Source organism: Gavia stellata, chromosome 6, assembly GCF_030936135.1.
Source record: "Gavia stellata isolate bGavSte3 chromosome 6, bGavSte3.hap2, whole genome shotgun sequence".
Taxonomy (NCBI): Eukaryota; Metazoa; Chordata; class Aves; order Gaviiformes; family Gaviidae; genus Gavia; species Gavia stellata.
In genome coordinates this window covers 16468715-16484014 of record NC_082599.1, presented here as the reverse complement: position 1 = coordinate 16484014, position 15300 = coordinate 16468715, and the positions used below count along the sequence as shown (strand labels likewise).

At 38.1% G+C, this 15300-nt stretch overlaps 1 protein-coding gene across 5 annotated transcripts in view; it reads right to left on the bottom strand.

The window, feature by feature from the left end:
* EPC1 (enhancer of polycomb homolog 1) overlaps nt 1–15300 on the bottom strand; it is a 49196-nt gene that overhangs the window by 16087 nt on the left and 17809 nt on the right. For all 5 annotated transcript variants that reach the window (XM_059818483.1, XM_059818484.1, XM_059818485.1 and 2 more), the window contains exons 2-9: nt 5739–5898; nt 3832–3977; nt 3542–3748; nt 3004–3152; nt 2299–2455; nt 773–949; nt 565–654; nt 333–481 (exon numbers count right to left, since the gene is read on the bottom strand). In XM_059818483.1, the coding sequence (XP_059674466.1) occupies nt 333–481; nt 565–654; nt 773–949; nt 2299–2455; nt 3004–3152; nt 3542–3748; nt 3832–3977; nt 5739–5898 (1235 nt within the window). The remainder of the gene's footprint in view (nt 1–332; nt 482–564; nt 655–772; nt 950–2298; nt 2456–3003; nt 3153–3541; nt 3749–3831; nt 3978–5738; nt 5899–15300) is intronic.

Genomic DNA, 15300 nt, shown 5'->3' with positions numbered 1-15300 from the left:
TTTGCTATTTTTAAATATTACTATTTGAAGACAACTATGCAAATCATTTAAATACAAACCGCAATCACAACAGAAAACATACATGTATTTTCACCTCAGAACTTGGGGAGTGCCAGCAATAAAAAACCCTAGAAACATTTAAGAAAACAGTATTAAAGCGGCTTCCACTACCACAAAATAAACCAGCTAAGGAAACTTGTATCAAATGGAGGTATTTAAAAAGTCAATCTCTCTGATGACTCCATTTTTGAGAGGTTTGGTTTTTTTAAACTTTACTCTTTATGTCCTACTGTGACTATTTTTAAAACCAGCAACAATTATGTAGCACTTACCTTCCACCACGGCCGACCCGTCTTCGTGCAAACCCAATACACCTCTGGGGTACAGTGAGGGTGGTTAAGCAGTATCTGTAACGCACATCTCCTAATCTTCCCTCTTTAGGGCTACTCCATGGCCAGTTGCCAGGTTGGTCTAAATGAGGCTTAAAATAATTTTAAACAATTAAACACAAGATGTTTTCCCACAATGATGCTGTCTTAGGATACATAAGGAAATTCTACTTACAGCATAGTACTGACAGCCTGCTTTCCTACGGAAGGCGAACGGACCATCGGGATCATTTTCTTCCTCAGCCTCCGAAGAACCAGACAAAACCTTTAAAGAGGGGGTGTGGGGGGGGGGGGTGTACGAGGAGAGATATTAGTAAATTCATGAGGTTTACCTTCTATTCTTCCCCCCACGAGCAGCACAGAACTCTAGAGGTCCTACCTACCTGGGAGAGAGGTTCTTCATCTGAGCTAGGAAAATCATACTGATTCAAATCTTTAGCGTTAAAGACTGGCAGTGCAGCAGGACTTGACTGTTGAGGAGTAGCAGCAGCAGACGAAGGTAAGACTTTTGGCTTCTTCTCATACTTTCTTTTGGGTCTAATAACATCAGGTTTATCTTGCTGCAAGAAAAAAAAGCAGCATGAAATTACACACACAAGCAAATTAGATTAAAACAGGAGTTTTAGAAAACTCCTGTGTAAGCAAGCTAAAAATTGAACTCATCTCTCCACCATCTTGATAGCAAAACATGTAGTTGTTTCATGAATATCTGTATTTCCAGTAACTGAAACATTTAACAGACAAGGTGGAATCAGGCACCGATTACTCAATCCATGCTAGATAAAACACTAGTGGTTAAGATAACAGTACTACTTTGGAGAAGTAGACCACAATATACACAATGATCTCTATGAGGCACCTTTTTTATTTCCTACCATTTTAAATTAATAGGCATTTATGCAGTGTTAGGGAATTACTAAGTACCAAACAATGCTTTAAAGGCAAAAATAGAAGTTAGACTTCTCAAAGATACCTAGAATCTCAGAAGATCCTCTAAAAATTAGAACACATTTCCCCATACTATGCAAGGTCAAGTTTAAGTGCGTTTCCCAAGTTTCAAGAAAGAGATTTCTTTCAAGCTGCGCGACACCACATTGAGACAACATCACTAATAGGTAAGTACACTCCAGCAATCTCAATTGCGATGCTCTGCTATCAATGGAAGTATTCACTGATTCAAGACACCTTGTCAGATTCAGACCAGCCTTTGGACATTCTTCAGTTATAAGAAGCCTTTGTTTAAAATTCAAATTATACCCCAGCATTTCTCCTGCATTACCTGACCTATTTAATAGGCTCAGTTGTTGGCGCTGTAGCTATGCTTTGTATAACACAAAATGAAAGCCTGCAGGAAAAGAGTGCTGGTCAGCTGTCTAAATCAAGTAAGATTATTTGACACTTTACTTAAATACAAAACCAGACAAAGATATACAGCATGCTGGGAATATCAGTGGATCACATTTTTAAAAAAAAAAAAAAAAAAACAAAACAAAAACAAAAAACAACCCTCCAGATTAAAAGAACTACATAATTAAGAACAAGATATAGTTTTTACCTCATTAGTCATATCTTTGTCCAATATCTAGGTAATAAATACAGTTTTGTTCAGGATATCCTAACTTTATGGACAGTATTACATAAAAATGTTCATATCCCCCAGAATAAGAATACAATTGCATGTGTCCTTTTGTCTGTAGTTCGTCTATACTTCCTTTATTTCTGTCTTGAGGAATGCCAGTAGTCTGTATGTTATCCTCATAACTCCAAAAGAACAAAGCATTTTGTTTCAATTGCAGCTTTGCTAGTCTACTTCCAGTTTCAAAAAGCTTCCCCCCTCCTCCCATCCTAAAATGCTGTATCTTGCATAGTAACAGCATGAATTAGTAACTCGGTTACTGACATCACTCACTTTCACTTTAAATTCTTTCAGTTCCATAGCTTCTTGGTGTTTAAAAGGACTGCTGTTAGTCACAGGAATGATGGGAATAGCATAGGTAGGTTTAATTGGCTGCCGCTGTGCCATGACCTCAGACATGATCTCTCCACTGTAGTCACCCAAATTATACCTGAAATCAGAATTATTTTTTTTATTTGTTGGAACATTTACAACGTACATCTGGTAAAAAAATTGCACAACACATAGAAACACAGACTAATACTTGTAACTTGGAGTAAAGGGACATCCAGGATGACTGCAAGAAGTACAGAAAGTATTATTCCAGAATAGGGGACTGATAACATGGAAACTTCATTGCGATGACTAATGGTGACAAATAAACTGAAAGGATAACTACCCTGTAAAACATGTCCAAAAGATAATACTGTAAAGGAAAGATGCAGAAACTAGAAGGAAAGGAAAGGGTTTCCCTCCCCCCCTCACTTGGGGACAGGTACCATTTAAAAACATATATTTATCACTCAAAAGGTTTTAAAAAGTGAGGCAGAATGCCTTATTCATGAATCCTCCCTTCTTTGTGTTATGGAATATTTTCACAACAAACAGATCCATGAAACATATTACATTTCAAGTCCTGTGGTAAGTGCTGAGCTGAAGTGCAGTTTTCCATTCTGTAGCTTCCAAAGCTTTCTGCAGCAAATTTTCAATAAACATTACCTCTTTTCCATAATTTCCAGTGTTAAATGCAGCAACTCTCTCTTGCTTTTTTCCCTTCTCTTTATCATCTCCAGGATGGTTACTGCACGACTCAGATCTCGACGCAGCTTAAGCATCTTCTCATAAGATGCTTCATCATTTTTTCGATTCTGTAGATATATAGTGTATATGTTTCCCCACATCATTTAAATTAAATAATCTGAATTAAAAGTTCTAAATATTTATGTATATTTATAAAAAAACCCACATGCTAAAACAAAAGAGAAGCATGTGCATGTTATCAATGAGCTACAGCTTACCAACACCATAAGTAGGTTTAGCAGTAGATTTAGCAAAAAAATAATGAATACAAACTTTCATTCAAAAGCTGTTCTGAAATAGTTTCTTCCACGTTTTTACCCTTGCAAATTAAAGCAAAAGAACACTCCAACTTTTATTGTTTTATACTGCACAGCAGAATTGTTTCTTTATATAAGCTACTTTTTGAGAGGGGGAGAACGAAGAAAAAGAAAGCAGAGGGAGATATTGATCTACTTACTTTTCGTGTCTGCATCTTTTCTGTTCGTCTTCTAAAAGCAACATAAGGGTCATTTGTGCTGGAACCATCTCGCTTCTCTTGTTTTACTGCTGGGATAAGAGAGGGACCTCGACAGTTTTTCCTCTTTTTAATCCAGTACTCATACACTTCTCTGATCAATTCATCATCTTCCTTCAGCAACAGCTTGGCCTCTTGCAGGCTGACTGGCTAAATGTAAAACCCAGCATGTCACTTTCATATAGCAAAATACAGCGTGTGTATTTCAAATTCTTTTCAAAGTACTATTGTACCTGCTGACCACTGCCCTTTTCTAGTCTGTCTATCATCTCCTCAAATTGCAAAGGAGAGATGTCCATTCTTTTCTTCAATTTATTCACAAAGATCTCATCTTCCGAATCCAAGTCATAATCCGGCTGCTCAGCATCCAAACTAAAAGCTAAAGGATACAGTAAAAGTTAGTTTTACTACAGAAAATGTTTTGTTCTAGTATCAGTGTCTGGAGTACACACCAGATTCTTCCGAAGACAAAACCAAAATTATTTGTTTGAATGTTGAAGTAATACTACTTAGAAGTTATATCTAGTTTTTTCTTGAAAAAAATTACACCGTTAAAAATCAGGAATAAAAGTTGATATCTATTTGACTATGCTTTTGTTAACCAATAAAACTTACTAACGGTCAAATCAGCTAGTGGCTTTCAACCTCATTGTTTTCAGTAAGAAATTTTTAGATCAATCAAAATTTCCAACACTGTCTAGTATTCTGCAGTTTTATGTATTGTATTACCAATAGTTCAGACTTCAGCCCAAACACACTTCAAAGGTACTTCTACAAAAGTATGTACAGACTATATTACAATGACCTTATACACATCCTCATCAATGATTTTTGTGATGTAGACAAGTCAGAGTAAACTGGCCCAGCATGGTCTACCCTACATAGGCAAGGCATCTTCAAATAGAAGTAATGTTTTGCAGAACACAAACAACTGTTCTGTTTTCCACAATATCCTATGAAAATGCAGCATTCTACATTCAAAACAAGATCTCCCTAGTTCTCATACCTCATTGAAATTGTTTTAAGAGACACAAATTTCTTCTCAAGTGCACATTTGGAAACACATTGTGAAAAGCATCACTTGCTTTTAATAAATAAATAGGTAGAATACAATGCAGCAGAAAAATCACCATTTCAGCTGTTAGACCACTCGATAAGAAAAAGGAGAAAGAAAAAGTGTAACCTTAATATCAGCATGGAAGACTGCTAGCATTAGTCTCTTCATTCGCTTAGGAGCAGAGCAACATGCTCTAATCTACCGGATCTTCCACCTGATCTAGTAGAAGACATCCCTGCTCTCTGCAAGGGGAGTTGGACTACATGACCTTTAAAAGTCCCTTCCAACCCAAACTATTCTATGATTCTAATACTTTAAGCCATCACTGAAGCTCGGACGGATACGGAAGTCTAACATTTAACCAAAGTTAATTAGGCACGAGATCCGTTTACATAGCACAGATACTACTTTGTAAATTCTACTAATTACACCATGCAACAGATTATGGTTTTCAGTAATGTTTTCAATAGTTATTTGAAGTGATGTGGTACTCACATCAGGGGTCACATCCATACAGAATAGCTGCTATCTTCCAACAAAAACAAAATCCCAATACATTTGCAAGTCATCGCTGATATCAAAAAACACCTACTTTTAGATGTAGAATAATTCCATCCAGGCATAGGCAAATACTACTACTACTGCCATTTCTGCTTGGCTTCCCAATCCACTCTACTGTCACTTTATCCTGCTTAAGCTTCAGGGGACAGGTACTCTGTTTCTTAACTATATAATATATATTCCTCTCTTCAAGTAGATTTGTGTCTGTCTTTGCTAATGAACCTGAATTTCCCTGCAAGCTCTAAATACTGAGTGTTATAGAGGGCAGAAGCAGGTCTTTGAGATTGCTAAATTTAAATGATTAACATATAGACAGAGACTCAAGGAGGACATCTATCTAATTCTTGATCAACAACTAAATATACCTCTTCAGTAAGATGTATTCCTTTAGATGTTGGAAAAATTTAATTCTCCGAAGTCAGTCTCCATGCAAGCCCAACAGACACTTAAGAGTAATCTCTTGAACTACTAGCAAAATAAAGTTCCCAGTGTAGACTTCAATGAATGAGTTACTTTACTTACGCTGTATGTGAATCAGCTGCTTTGGCATTTTAAATTCTCCAGGATATATAGATTCATAGTATGCAATATTACTTTCTGCTTCTGGAACCGGTATAACCATGTTATCCCTCTTCTCTCCATATACTTGTTGTGCTGAGATAGCCCGTTGGAGATGATGTTCCTATAAACAAGAAAAGTCAACATGAAAAGCTGAGAAAATATTTTCAGAGCTCAGACTTTTTAAACTCGAAGGAAGTCTATTTCTTTGCAAATGCTCTCATTCCAAATCCCCGAGACCAGACCTAAGAAACCAGTATCACACTCTTGACTCAAAATGCACTCCATAAACTGAAAGGTTTTTCCAGTAGGTGGAGCTCCCCCTCTTACACACACACTTCAATTACTAAACTTACTAAGTTAAGTTGCATGTTCTTGGCACACCAAGCTACATAAATCCATCTTTACATATTTCTGGAGAGACACTTAAGAGTGATTAGACATACAGATTATAACAAGTAGCTGCAAACAGATATTCACTCTGGTATTATTCTGAATTTGTTACGGTCATTTATTGCCAGTGATGTCAGAAAACCAGAAAGGAGGCCTGCCATCATCTCATATTAAGAGAAGCAACTATTTTTGCCAAGACAGAGAATGATTCCTGAAGACGTTCTCATTTATTGCAATGCTTTCCATTATTTGACAGATTAGGAGAGGGGAAAGGAGGATAAAGTTTATTACTAAACTATAAAACATGAGGGTGAGAATCATTAACTTTCAGAAATCTGCAACTGTTTTTCAAGCTTAGAAGTAAATTACATTTGTATCTGTTACTACAACCCAAGTAACAGATCAGTAACATTATGAATTCTAGTAATTTTCTAATGCTACTGTTCAAATGCATTCCATTCTTCCTGTGGTGCTGTCAAGACAGTAAGTAGTATCAGAGTTCATACAGAGTTACCAACAAAAACCCACACAGCAAGATGTGTGCAGGTATATGAATGATTTACTGACAATGTAACATGGTATTTCTTCCTAGTACTATAGGTCATTTAAGTTTCTGTATTGTTCCTTCCTAGGCCCTCAGTAAACCTATGCTGCATCAGTTGTGCCAATACAGCTATCGCTGAGATGCTATAAACCAGATTACTGAAATACTCTAAACAGGAACTGTAGCCAAAGGGTGGCAGGGATAATTGGGTTTAATAATGAAATAAAAACATCAGTGTTCATCTGTATGATCTTTGTCTGTCTGACTTCAATTTACCCCCTCTTATATAAAGGCAATTAACAGCTTCTGTCTAAACTTTAAAAAAACCCAAACAATTATAAAACAGGCTTTATTGTAAACTGCAGAGTTAGTGCAGCCTCAAACTAAAAGCTGCTCCAAGGTATAATTCTGCTGCAAGGATTCACAGGATTTTAGCGTATCTTTACCTTCAAACAAGCTGCAGGGATTTTTTCACCTGTGCCCTGTTAAAAAAATTTATTCACAAAAAGAGACTAATGGTGAGAGTAAGATACATCACACAGTCGCGAGTAAAACTCACTGGACTGATTTTGATCCTCTAGCATTTGTTACGCACAGACACATATGTCACCTAGGACATGTAGCAGCTAAAATTCTTTCTTGGGTACAGTACAAAATAATTTGTTTTCTTCCTCTTAGTGAAGCACTGCTGCCAGACACCTCAAATTTGTGTAAACAGTAATAATTCTTCAGGATTTTGCCCCAACAGCTGCAGGTGTTGCAGAACAGGGGAATTAAGATTTATCTCCACACAGTAAGATTCTATGTGAAATACATAGCAATAGCCAATGTTTTTTGAATAACAGCAAAGGCTTACTGTTTTTATAACCATATGAAGGATTCCTGGTGCATTTTTCCCAACTTGTGTTTTTTAAACACAAAAAAAATGCTTTGTTTCAGGGAAGAAAAAGTGGTTAGACACTAAATTAAGATTTCAATTTCTCTGATCCATCTCTGGTATGGAAATGGGCACTGCTAGTTAGTACCAGTAGTCTATACTAATTTCCTAACAGGTTTCAGTAACAAGTATTTAAAGAAATCTTAACAATATTCTTGAAACAGAAGCACAAATCCTAGTTTTGCCTGACTTTCATCCCAATTACAAAAATACTCAGCACTTGAGCAGAGAATGTTAGTAGACCCACAACTTACGAAAGCAACTGCATAAAAGTTCCTCCATGGAAACAGGTAAACTCACCTGCTGTTTACATCTGTTTCGATTCGTCACAAGAGACACTCTACTAAATAAAAGAAGCAGACAAGGCGGCCTCCCCTCTATACTCCCATGCATCAAGTTCTCACTTATTTGGACAGAAATCAGCAACAGCAACTTTGCCCCAAACTTCCAACACCTCGGCTGGTGGCTCAGTACGTGTCTCTCTCCTATATATATATAAATACATACGTACGTATATATACACATATAATCAGGTACGATTGGTAATTCTGGAAGCACTCACTTTTAACGTGAAAGCACATTAAATATCTACAGTTAAGTAAACTACTACAGCTTACAGTTTCTATTCTGCAGTCATTTTCCACTGTGATTGCACAGCTGATGACTCTCACCCAAATGCAACACCTCATTCATCTGAAACCCTAGCCTTCCTTGTAAAAATGCAGCGGTTTCCTCAGTTTGTCAGAATGATTTTGAATTCCAAATCCTAATCAAGCATGCTGGCTGCCCTTCACATTATCTTGATTTAATATGTAGATGCTGTAGTCCAAGTCACTCCTGAAAATACCAACAGGCTTTTAAAGACAGACCTCTTCAGAAATTTACCAAATCTTTTCACTTTGACTGTTCATCCATTTCCAGATACAGTTTTCCAAACAGATATATTTCCACTATACAACAGTTTCTATAATATTGTTTCTGTTCATTGCATAACAGAACAGTATCAAAAAGCCTTTTTTAAAAGTCTAGATGCAACTATCCACTAGGTCCCTTGCCCTGCCACAGAAAGGAGTTAGACTGGATTAACCAGGGTTTGTTCTTGAAAAACTCATTAGTTGTTCACAAAGAGGTTAGTATCTTCCAGGTGATTACTGGGGCCAAATAATTTACATTATACATATTTCTCCAGGAACTGCTGTTAAGATAGCTTGTTTGTAAGCCTCTAGCTCTCATCTTTTCAAGAGGCTGTCATGGGGTTTTGGGTTAGGGGGTGGGGTTATGTTGTTCGGGGTTTTTTAAGAAGCACCGTTGCAGTGCCTTTTCCCTTCTCTCCTGGAACATCATCTGTCCCTCAGAATTTCACAGCTATTTGAGAACTTATTTCAGACTGTTTCTTTAAATTCCTAGCATGAATTTTATGTGGGTCAGTCAAGCTCAAAGGCTGTGATTTGTCATGTTAGAAGAAAACTCATCTAACAGTTAGCTACCACCACAAGGTGCAGTCTTGTGCCCCTTGCTGTCATTCTCCATATTACCACTGCCTTATGCCAGACTGAACCTACGATGACAGCTTAGGGAACCAAATCCACAGAAAGCCACCTCTCTCCTGTTATTTCCTCTGAAAACAATTAGAAACAATTAGTCTTCTGACAAATTAGCTGTCTGAACTGCCAGGGGAGGCAGTGAGGAAAGGGAGGAAGAAAGAAAAATGATCCCCTTTGGTAGCAGCTAGCCATTAAACCAGCTTAGCTGCATCACTAAATTAAAAAAAAAGTATTTTTAAAATGAATACCAAGGGCAAAAAAAAAATTGACTCATTAAAAGCTATGGCAAATAAACATTTCGACCATCTCAGGATCAGATAGAATCAAGAAGGTTTCCTCTTACTACAAATATTTACAGAACATTCTCTTCTTAGTCTGCCTATTCATTGCTAGATGGATCTCACCTTGTTCCTCCTTTTGAGGTAAATCTTTCATGTAAATATTAATTATTCACATATTATTTGTTCCTATTCATCCATTTCCACTTCCAGTACATCCAGATTTCAGTGTTAAGGTATCCTTCTTATTGAAACTACATTGGAATTGCAGCTACCCTACAAAAAACTCAGTCTGAACTACTGAAGAACACAGGAGACTTAGCAGTTTCTTCCCCCTCTCTCTCAGCTTGCTTCTCTTGGATCTTTCATTCATACCCTGTTTCACAACACGTACTTATTGAAGGTAATTTATTCTCACTGAAACTGCCTTCCACTTTTACGTTTAACTGTTTTCAAACTATTAGGATCATATCCTGAAAAGCTTTCCTCTTCAGTTGCTTTCTCTGCCTGACATAAAAAGCTATCAGAAATACAACTTTGGGAGTTGGTCGTGCTGTGATGCTAATTTGATCCAGTACTTTCAGAACGATGGTACTGTTCCTCAAACTTAATTCCCTCTTCCTTGTACTAATGCTCATTCAAATCTGTGTTTAAAACTATTCTAAGAGTTCATCCAAAACCTAAAAATCTGCAAGCTCTTGTCCTCCGCAAGTTCATTATCCATCAGGTTAGCTTCCTACACTGACTCAGCACGTGGTCAGACAATCCCAGAGTCAAAGGGATGCAGTAGGAGCACTCAGCCCAGAGACAGTGTGTCTGAGGAAAAGAGCAGGTTCATTGCTTTTTGCAACACCCAACCAGTACCATGAAACTGCACCTTATTCATCCCACTATATTCCTGTCCAGAAAAGTATCTGGACAGATAAAATTCCAACACTTATCAGATTACCCTGCTAGTTGTTTAAACAAACAAAAGCTTGACAACTACTTTCCTCCTTTAGAAATTTTCTTCTAATTTGACAGTCGACAGGAAAAGCCCACCAAACAGCAACCCTTCTTCTGACTACCCAGAATGTAGCAAGGCGTGACGTACTTAAGAAATCTCCTATTACATCTCAACACCATTCTTTATTCTGTAGTCTTGCTTTCTATTAGTTTTAAGATACCAAGTTTGTCCCTTGTACCCACTCTTCCTGTATCCGTATTGCCATGCATGTGCCAAAACATCAAAAAGTGAAAAGATAATCTAAAGCGAGTTGGCAGTAACAAAGGTGGTAGGGAAAGCAGGAACACAGCAGAGCAGCTCTCACTGCAGCCTGAAGGAATTGGAACTTTTCCTCAGTTCTGCTTTGGGGAGGGCAACAGGACCTCTCTCAAACAATAATGCCAAGAACATGGGTGTAATTCTTCAAAACAAGTTTAGTACTTGCATACTCGTTGCACTTCTAGCACACTACATTAAGAAAAGCTGAATTACAATAATTAGAACACAAAAGAAAGGATACTACAATTGAAGTTCAACCTGACTGCAAGTAGGCACTCTTGCCTGTAAGCAGAAACAAGTAGAACAAGCGTAGCAACTGAAAGCAAGCAGTATTTGCCTTCTTTTACATTTTGGTAATACTTGGGAAGTTTTTGGCAACGTGACTGTTGAAGTCCACGTTAGTTACAGTTTCTCAAAGAAAACTGGCACTGGCAGAGCACAAAGATTTTTGACAAAATATTTACCCTACAGCACACCTTGGAGACTATATTCAAAGTAAGGTAACCACAACACAAGGCATTAAAAGACTAAGTGGCATAACCCTGTCATTCACAGTTGAACAAACTAAAGGGACAGAATGCATATTATCATTTTAGGAAGTCAGTTGAAAAAATGTTACTGTAGTAGCAATGACTGATTCTTATTAAGAATGAAAGAAACAACCCACTGTTTTGCAATTTGACTGCATGTTTCTTCAAATCATTTCTCCAAATTATTCCAGAGCTCTTAAATAATCATTTAAGGCACATTTGTTTATGGAAATGACCAAAACAGCCAACTCTGAACTCCAGTGCATAGAGCAGAGCAGAAACTCTCCAAATTCTCAAAGCCTATCCTAAGAAGGGAGTGCTCTCTTTGTTGGGGGAAGCAAAAGATGGGGAGGCAGAGGAAGCCACACACAGCAAGTGGAAAGCATTTTTAAAAATATTGGTACTCATAAAAAGGACACAGGAGTGAGTTCAAGTCTGTGCACATCATAATCACATCTGTGCCTCTGAAATACAAAAACTATACAAAAGGACACTACAATTGATTCTGACATCACTGGGAACCACGTCAAACCACTGCCCATCTATGGTCTCCGCGGACCTGCTGATTTACATCAGTATGACTGGGGAGAATGCTCTCACATCCATCCCTTGCCTGAAGAGGTGCTTTCCAAAGTTACCATCTCACAGCTCACGCTATAATGTTTAAGGTACAAGAACTAAAAAGGATACTAGATGCAACAGGTAGTTGTCAAGAAACCCTAGGTTCACAACAGTTACACTAAAACAATCACAGCTGAGACACAATCAAGGACATACAAGTATACAAACTCACAGAACTGTGGGTTTTTATACACATTTTACCTTCTAGCAACTTGTGGTTCAAAACTCTTAGAAAAAACCTAAACACGCAAGAAGAATCCAACAAAATTGCAGCTCATCTTAAAACACAAACACATCACTCTATAATTAAGATGAAATAAGAAAACATTAGGAACTGGAAAAATCACAAGTTGTTCATTATGTCATCCGCAAGGTGATGAACTGCTGCAAGAACAACCTGATTCCAGGCTATAAGGTAAAGATTTTTGGCTGCTAAATTCACAGGGACAATACCGTTCCTACACTTAGATTTTCTCACATCAGCAACATTTACAGGTGGAAGGATAGTGGAGGACAACACAGCAAAGTTGCTAGAAGACCCAGTTACACACCAAGACCGTTCAAACTAACATTACCCTAACCATAACATACGGTAGGGACTACTGAAGCACTTCTATGACCTACTGCATGCACATCACTCCCCAACCTCCCCCTTTTCTTGGTTCAGTGAGCTATGGGGTACATATCCTGCCTCTCAGCCATACGAGGATCTCAGTGACCTGCATAATGAGGGAAGGTGGCCTCTTTTGGAAGAGCGATGGTCAATCTACTCTTAAGAAATTTATCCATAGAGTCAATTCAATAAATCTGTGCACAAAGGAGACATAAAGGAATAAACCCACCAAACTGGCTCATTCTCTTCACCTTCTTCTCCTGTTACCAGATCTTAGTTGTCCTGCTACTAATCAGACACGATTTATAGCCAAGATTAGGAGGAACATAGAGAGTGATCTCAGAGAATTACATGCAAAAAAAATAAGATAATATGGTTTATGTCACCCTTTATTCCTCACTCACATCATTCCTTTCCCCTCCCTAGAACCAGTTCAGGCATCAGAAATACGTTTCTGCGGGATGCTCTGCGGAGGTAGTTATCTGCCACTGCAACAGAAAGGACTCAGCCAGGGACAGGCAAGCACCAGTGATGCTGCAAGCAAAGGTACAGAATGCACAGCCAGAACACAGTAGCCATCTTGGATCAATGTAAACTGTTCAGAGCTACTCCAGATTTCCTTTGCATTTTTCTTATCTTTCGGGCAGCAAGTGGCTCTAGTGGCTTCTAGTATGACTGAAAGCAAAAATGCTCAGTTCTTCTGAACAACAGGCTTCACAGCTTATTACAGAAACATACCACACACTTTTCCTTTTACTACATCACATGCATATCCAGTCACACATTACTCATGCAAAACAGCAAAGACATTCTGACAAGTTTGTTACAGCATCTGTTTCCAAACAACTGCTGCTGAAGAGCTCCAAACCTGACTGAAGTTGTACTGATGATGACAATCTGATCCTGCCTTGCAGAGCACAGAAGTCTTCAACAGGTGTTCTGGCACAAGATCAGTCCCTGAATTACACTGATCCTTGACTCTGAGGCAGCAAAGCCCAACTCCTGAATACCACCAGCTTATAGATCTGACCTTTGATAATGGCAAGGCAACAGTTATGTTGGTAAGTATACATGCAGCTTCTACCCTCTTGACCCCAAATACATGAATATCATATAATGTGTTAGCAGTAGTTTACATTTGGTCACAGCAAGCATACATGATCAAAACAGGACAGAGGTGGTGGGTCAACAAAGCAGCATTATGTCATTCCTTGCTTTCCTCCTGTGATGGGTCCTGAGGAAGATAGTATATCACTTCCCTTCCCCCAATATGGCCCACAAGCAATTCTAAGCCATCTTTATATTATGGCTACTAGTATATATGGACACAGGGTAAACACCTTCTCACATCAATTATTTAAGCTGCCTGAATATTCACTCAAACCACATAGCTGTAGATCTTCCCTTCTGAGGCTGCCAAGATCTCTCAATGCCATGAATCATTCTACGCAGTAAAGAAAATTGGTTTCTTGTTATTATAGCAGAGCCTAAAACTGTCCCTTAGTATTCCAAACATGGAGGAAAAACTATGGAGATCGCTTCTGTTAATCAACTGATGTCAGTCTCATGAGTAGTCAATTAAGGATTCCTCTGTAATTACTATAATAATTAGATCTCTGCTACAAATGCCAACTTGAAATAGCTGCATAGGATTAAATAGCAATTGCTCAGTGAAAATGTGATCTCATTTACTTTTAAAAATACATGGTTTTGTAATTAACGGACTATCAAGAAACCTTGCTCATTATTAGTCTTTTTATCTGGAACACTGGTTAGAAATTAGGTCAGCCACACTGTCTTGAGCACCATAGTCGACTGCTTTTTTTAGTCAAATCAGACACTTTAGGTGTATGCAAGAAGTCTGCACTTTTCTTGGAAAAACCTTGCTTCCATATTCATGGACTTCCAGCAGCAAATTACTTAAAACTTCTGGGAAATTTTCAGCTGCTATGCTTGTTCAGTGAATGGTGGTAGGGAGGTGGAGGACGCACAGGGCATTTGACCCAGAAGTGCAACAACATTAGCATTAGAGACCACAACAACGCTATAAGAAATGGAGAGTGATTTGCTGTCCTGTTACCAGAAGACTGAAGTAGTCCAGGGCATGACTTCAATGCTGAAATCAGACTGTAACAGAAAATGAACTAAGATTTAATACAGTTTACAAGCATACAGCTTTCAGGATACAGTCCTCAAGGGAGTAAGAACAGCCCTTAGAATTTAGCCTTTCCTTATCAGAGGCTTCAGCTATAAAGCCATTTAGGAGAGCCTGAATAAATCTTTATAGCAACACTAATTTTCCCCTTGTATGGGGAAAATGGAACTCCAAGATCATTTTATCAGTTGACTCGTAATAAAATTGTATCAAGTTCCCAATTTAAAAGACAGACACAGCAATATCTTGCGGCTTGCTTAAACATTACTGTGCATCAGCAATACCGCATAACAACTCAAACAATTTTGGATGGCAAAAGCTGTACACTTGGATTCCTGCATTTTTATTAGTTACAGGGACCTGTTAACAGTACTGTTAACAGTACTAAGCACTGCTAAAAAAAGCAGCGTCATTTGAATAATGAGTAACATGGTAGCTCAACTTTGCAGCAAACAAGTTTCTATTCTGTTTCTCTACTCTTCTGGACAATACAAATACGCAGATGCACACAGGGTTGTGTGTTCCAAAACAGGCAGGATGCCACAACTATTCCAGTTACATATCATAGTAGACTACCATACACAGCACTGGGTGAAGTTAAAGGTAGTTATAAATCTACATTTAGATAGATAACAGGACTTAAAAAG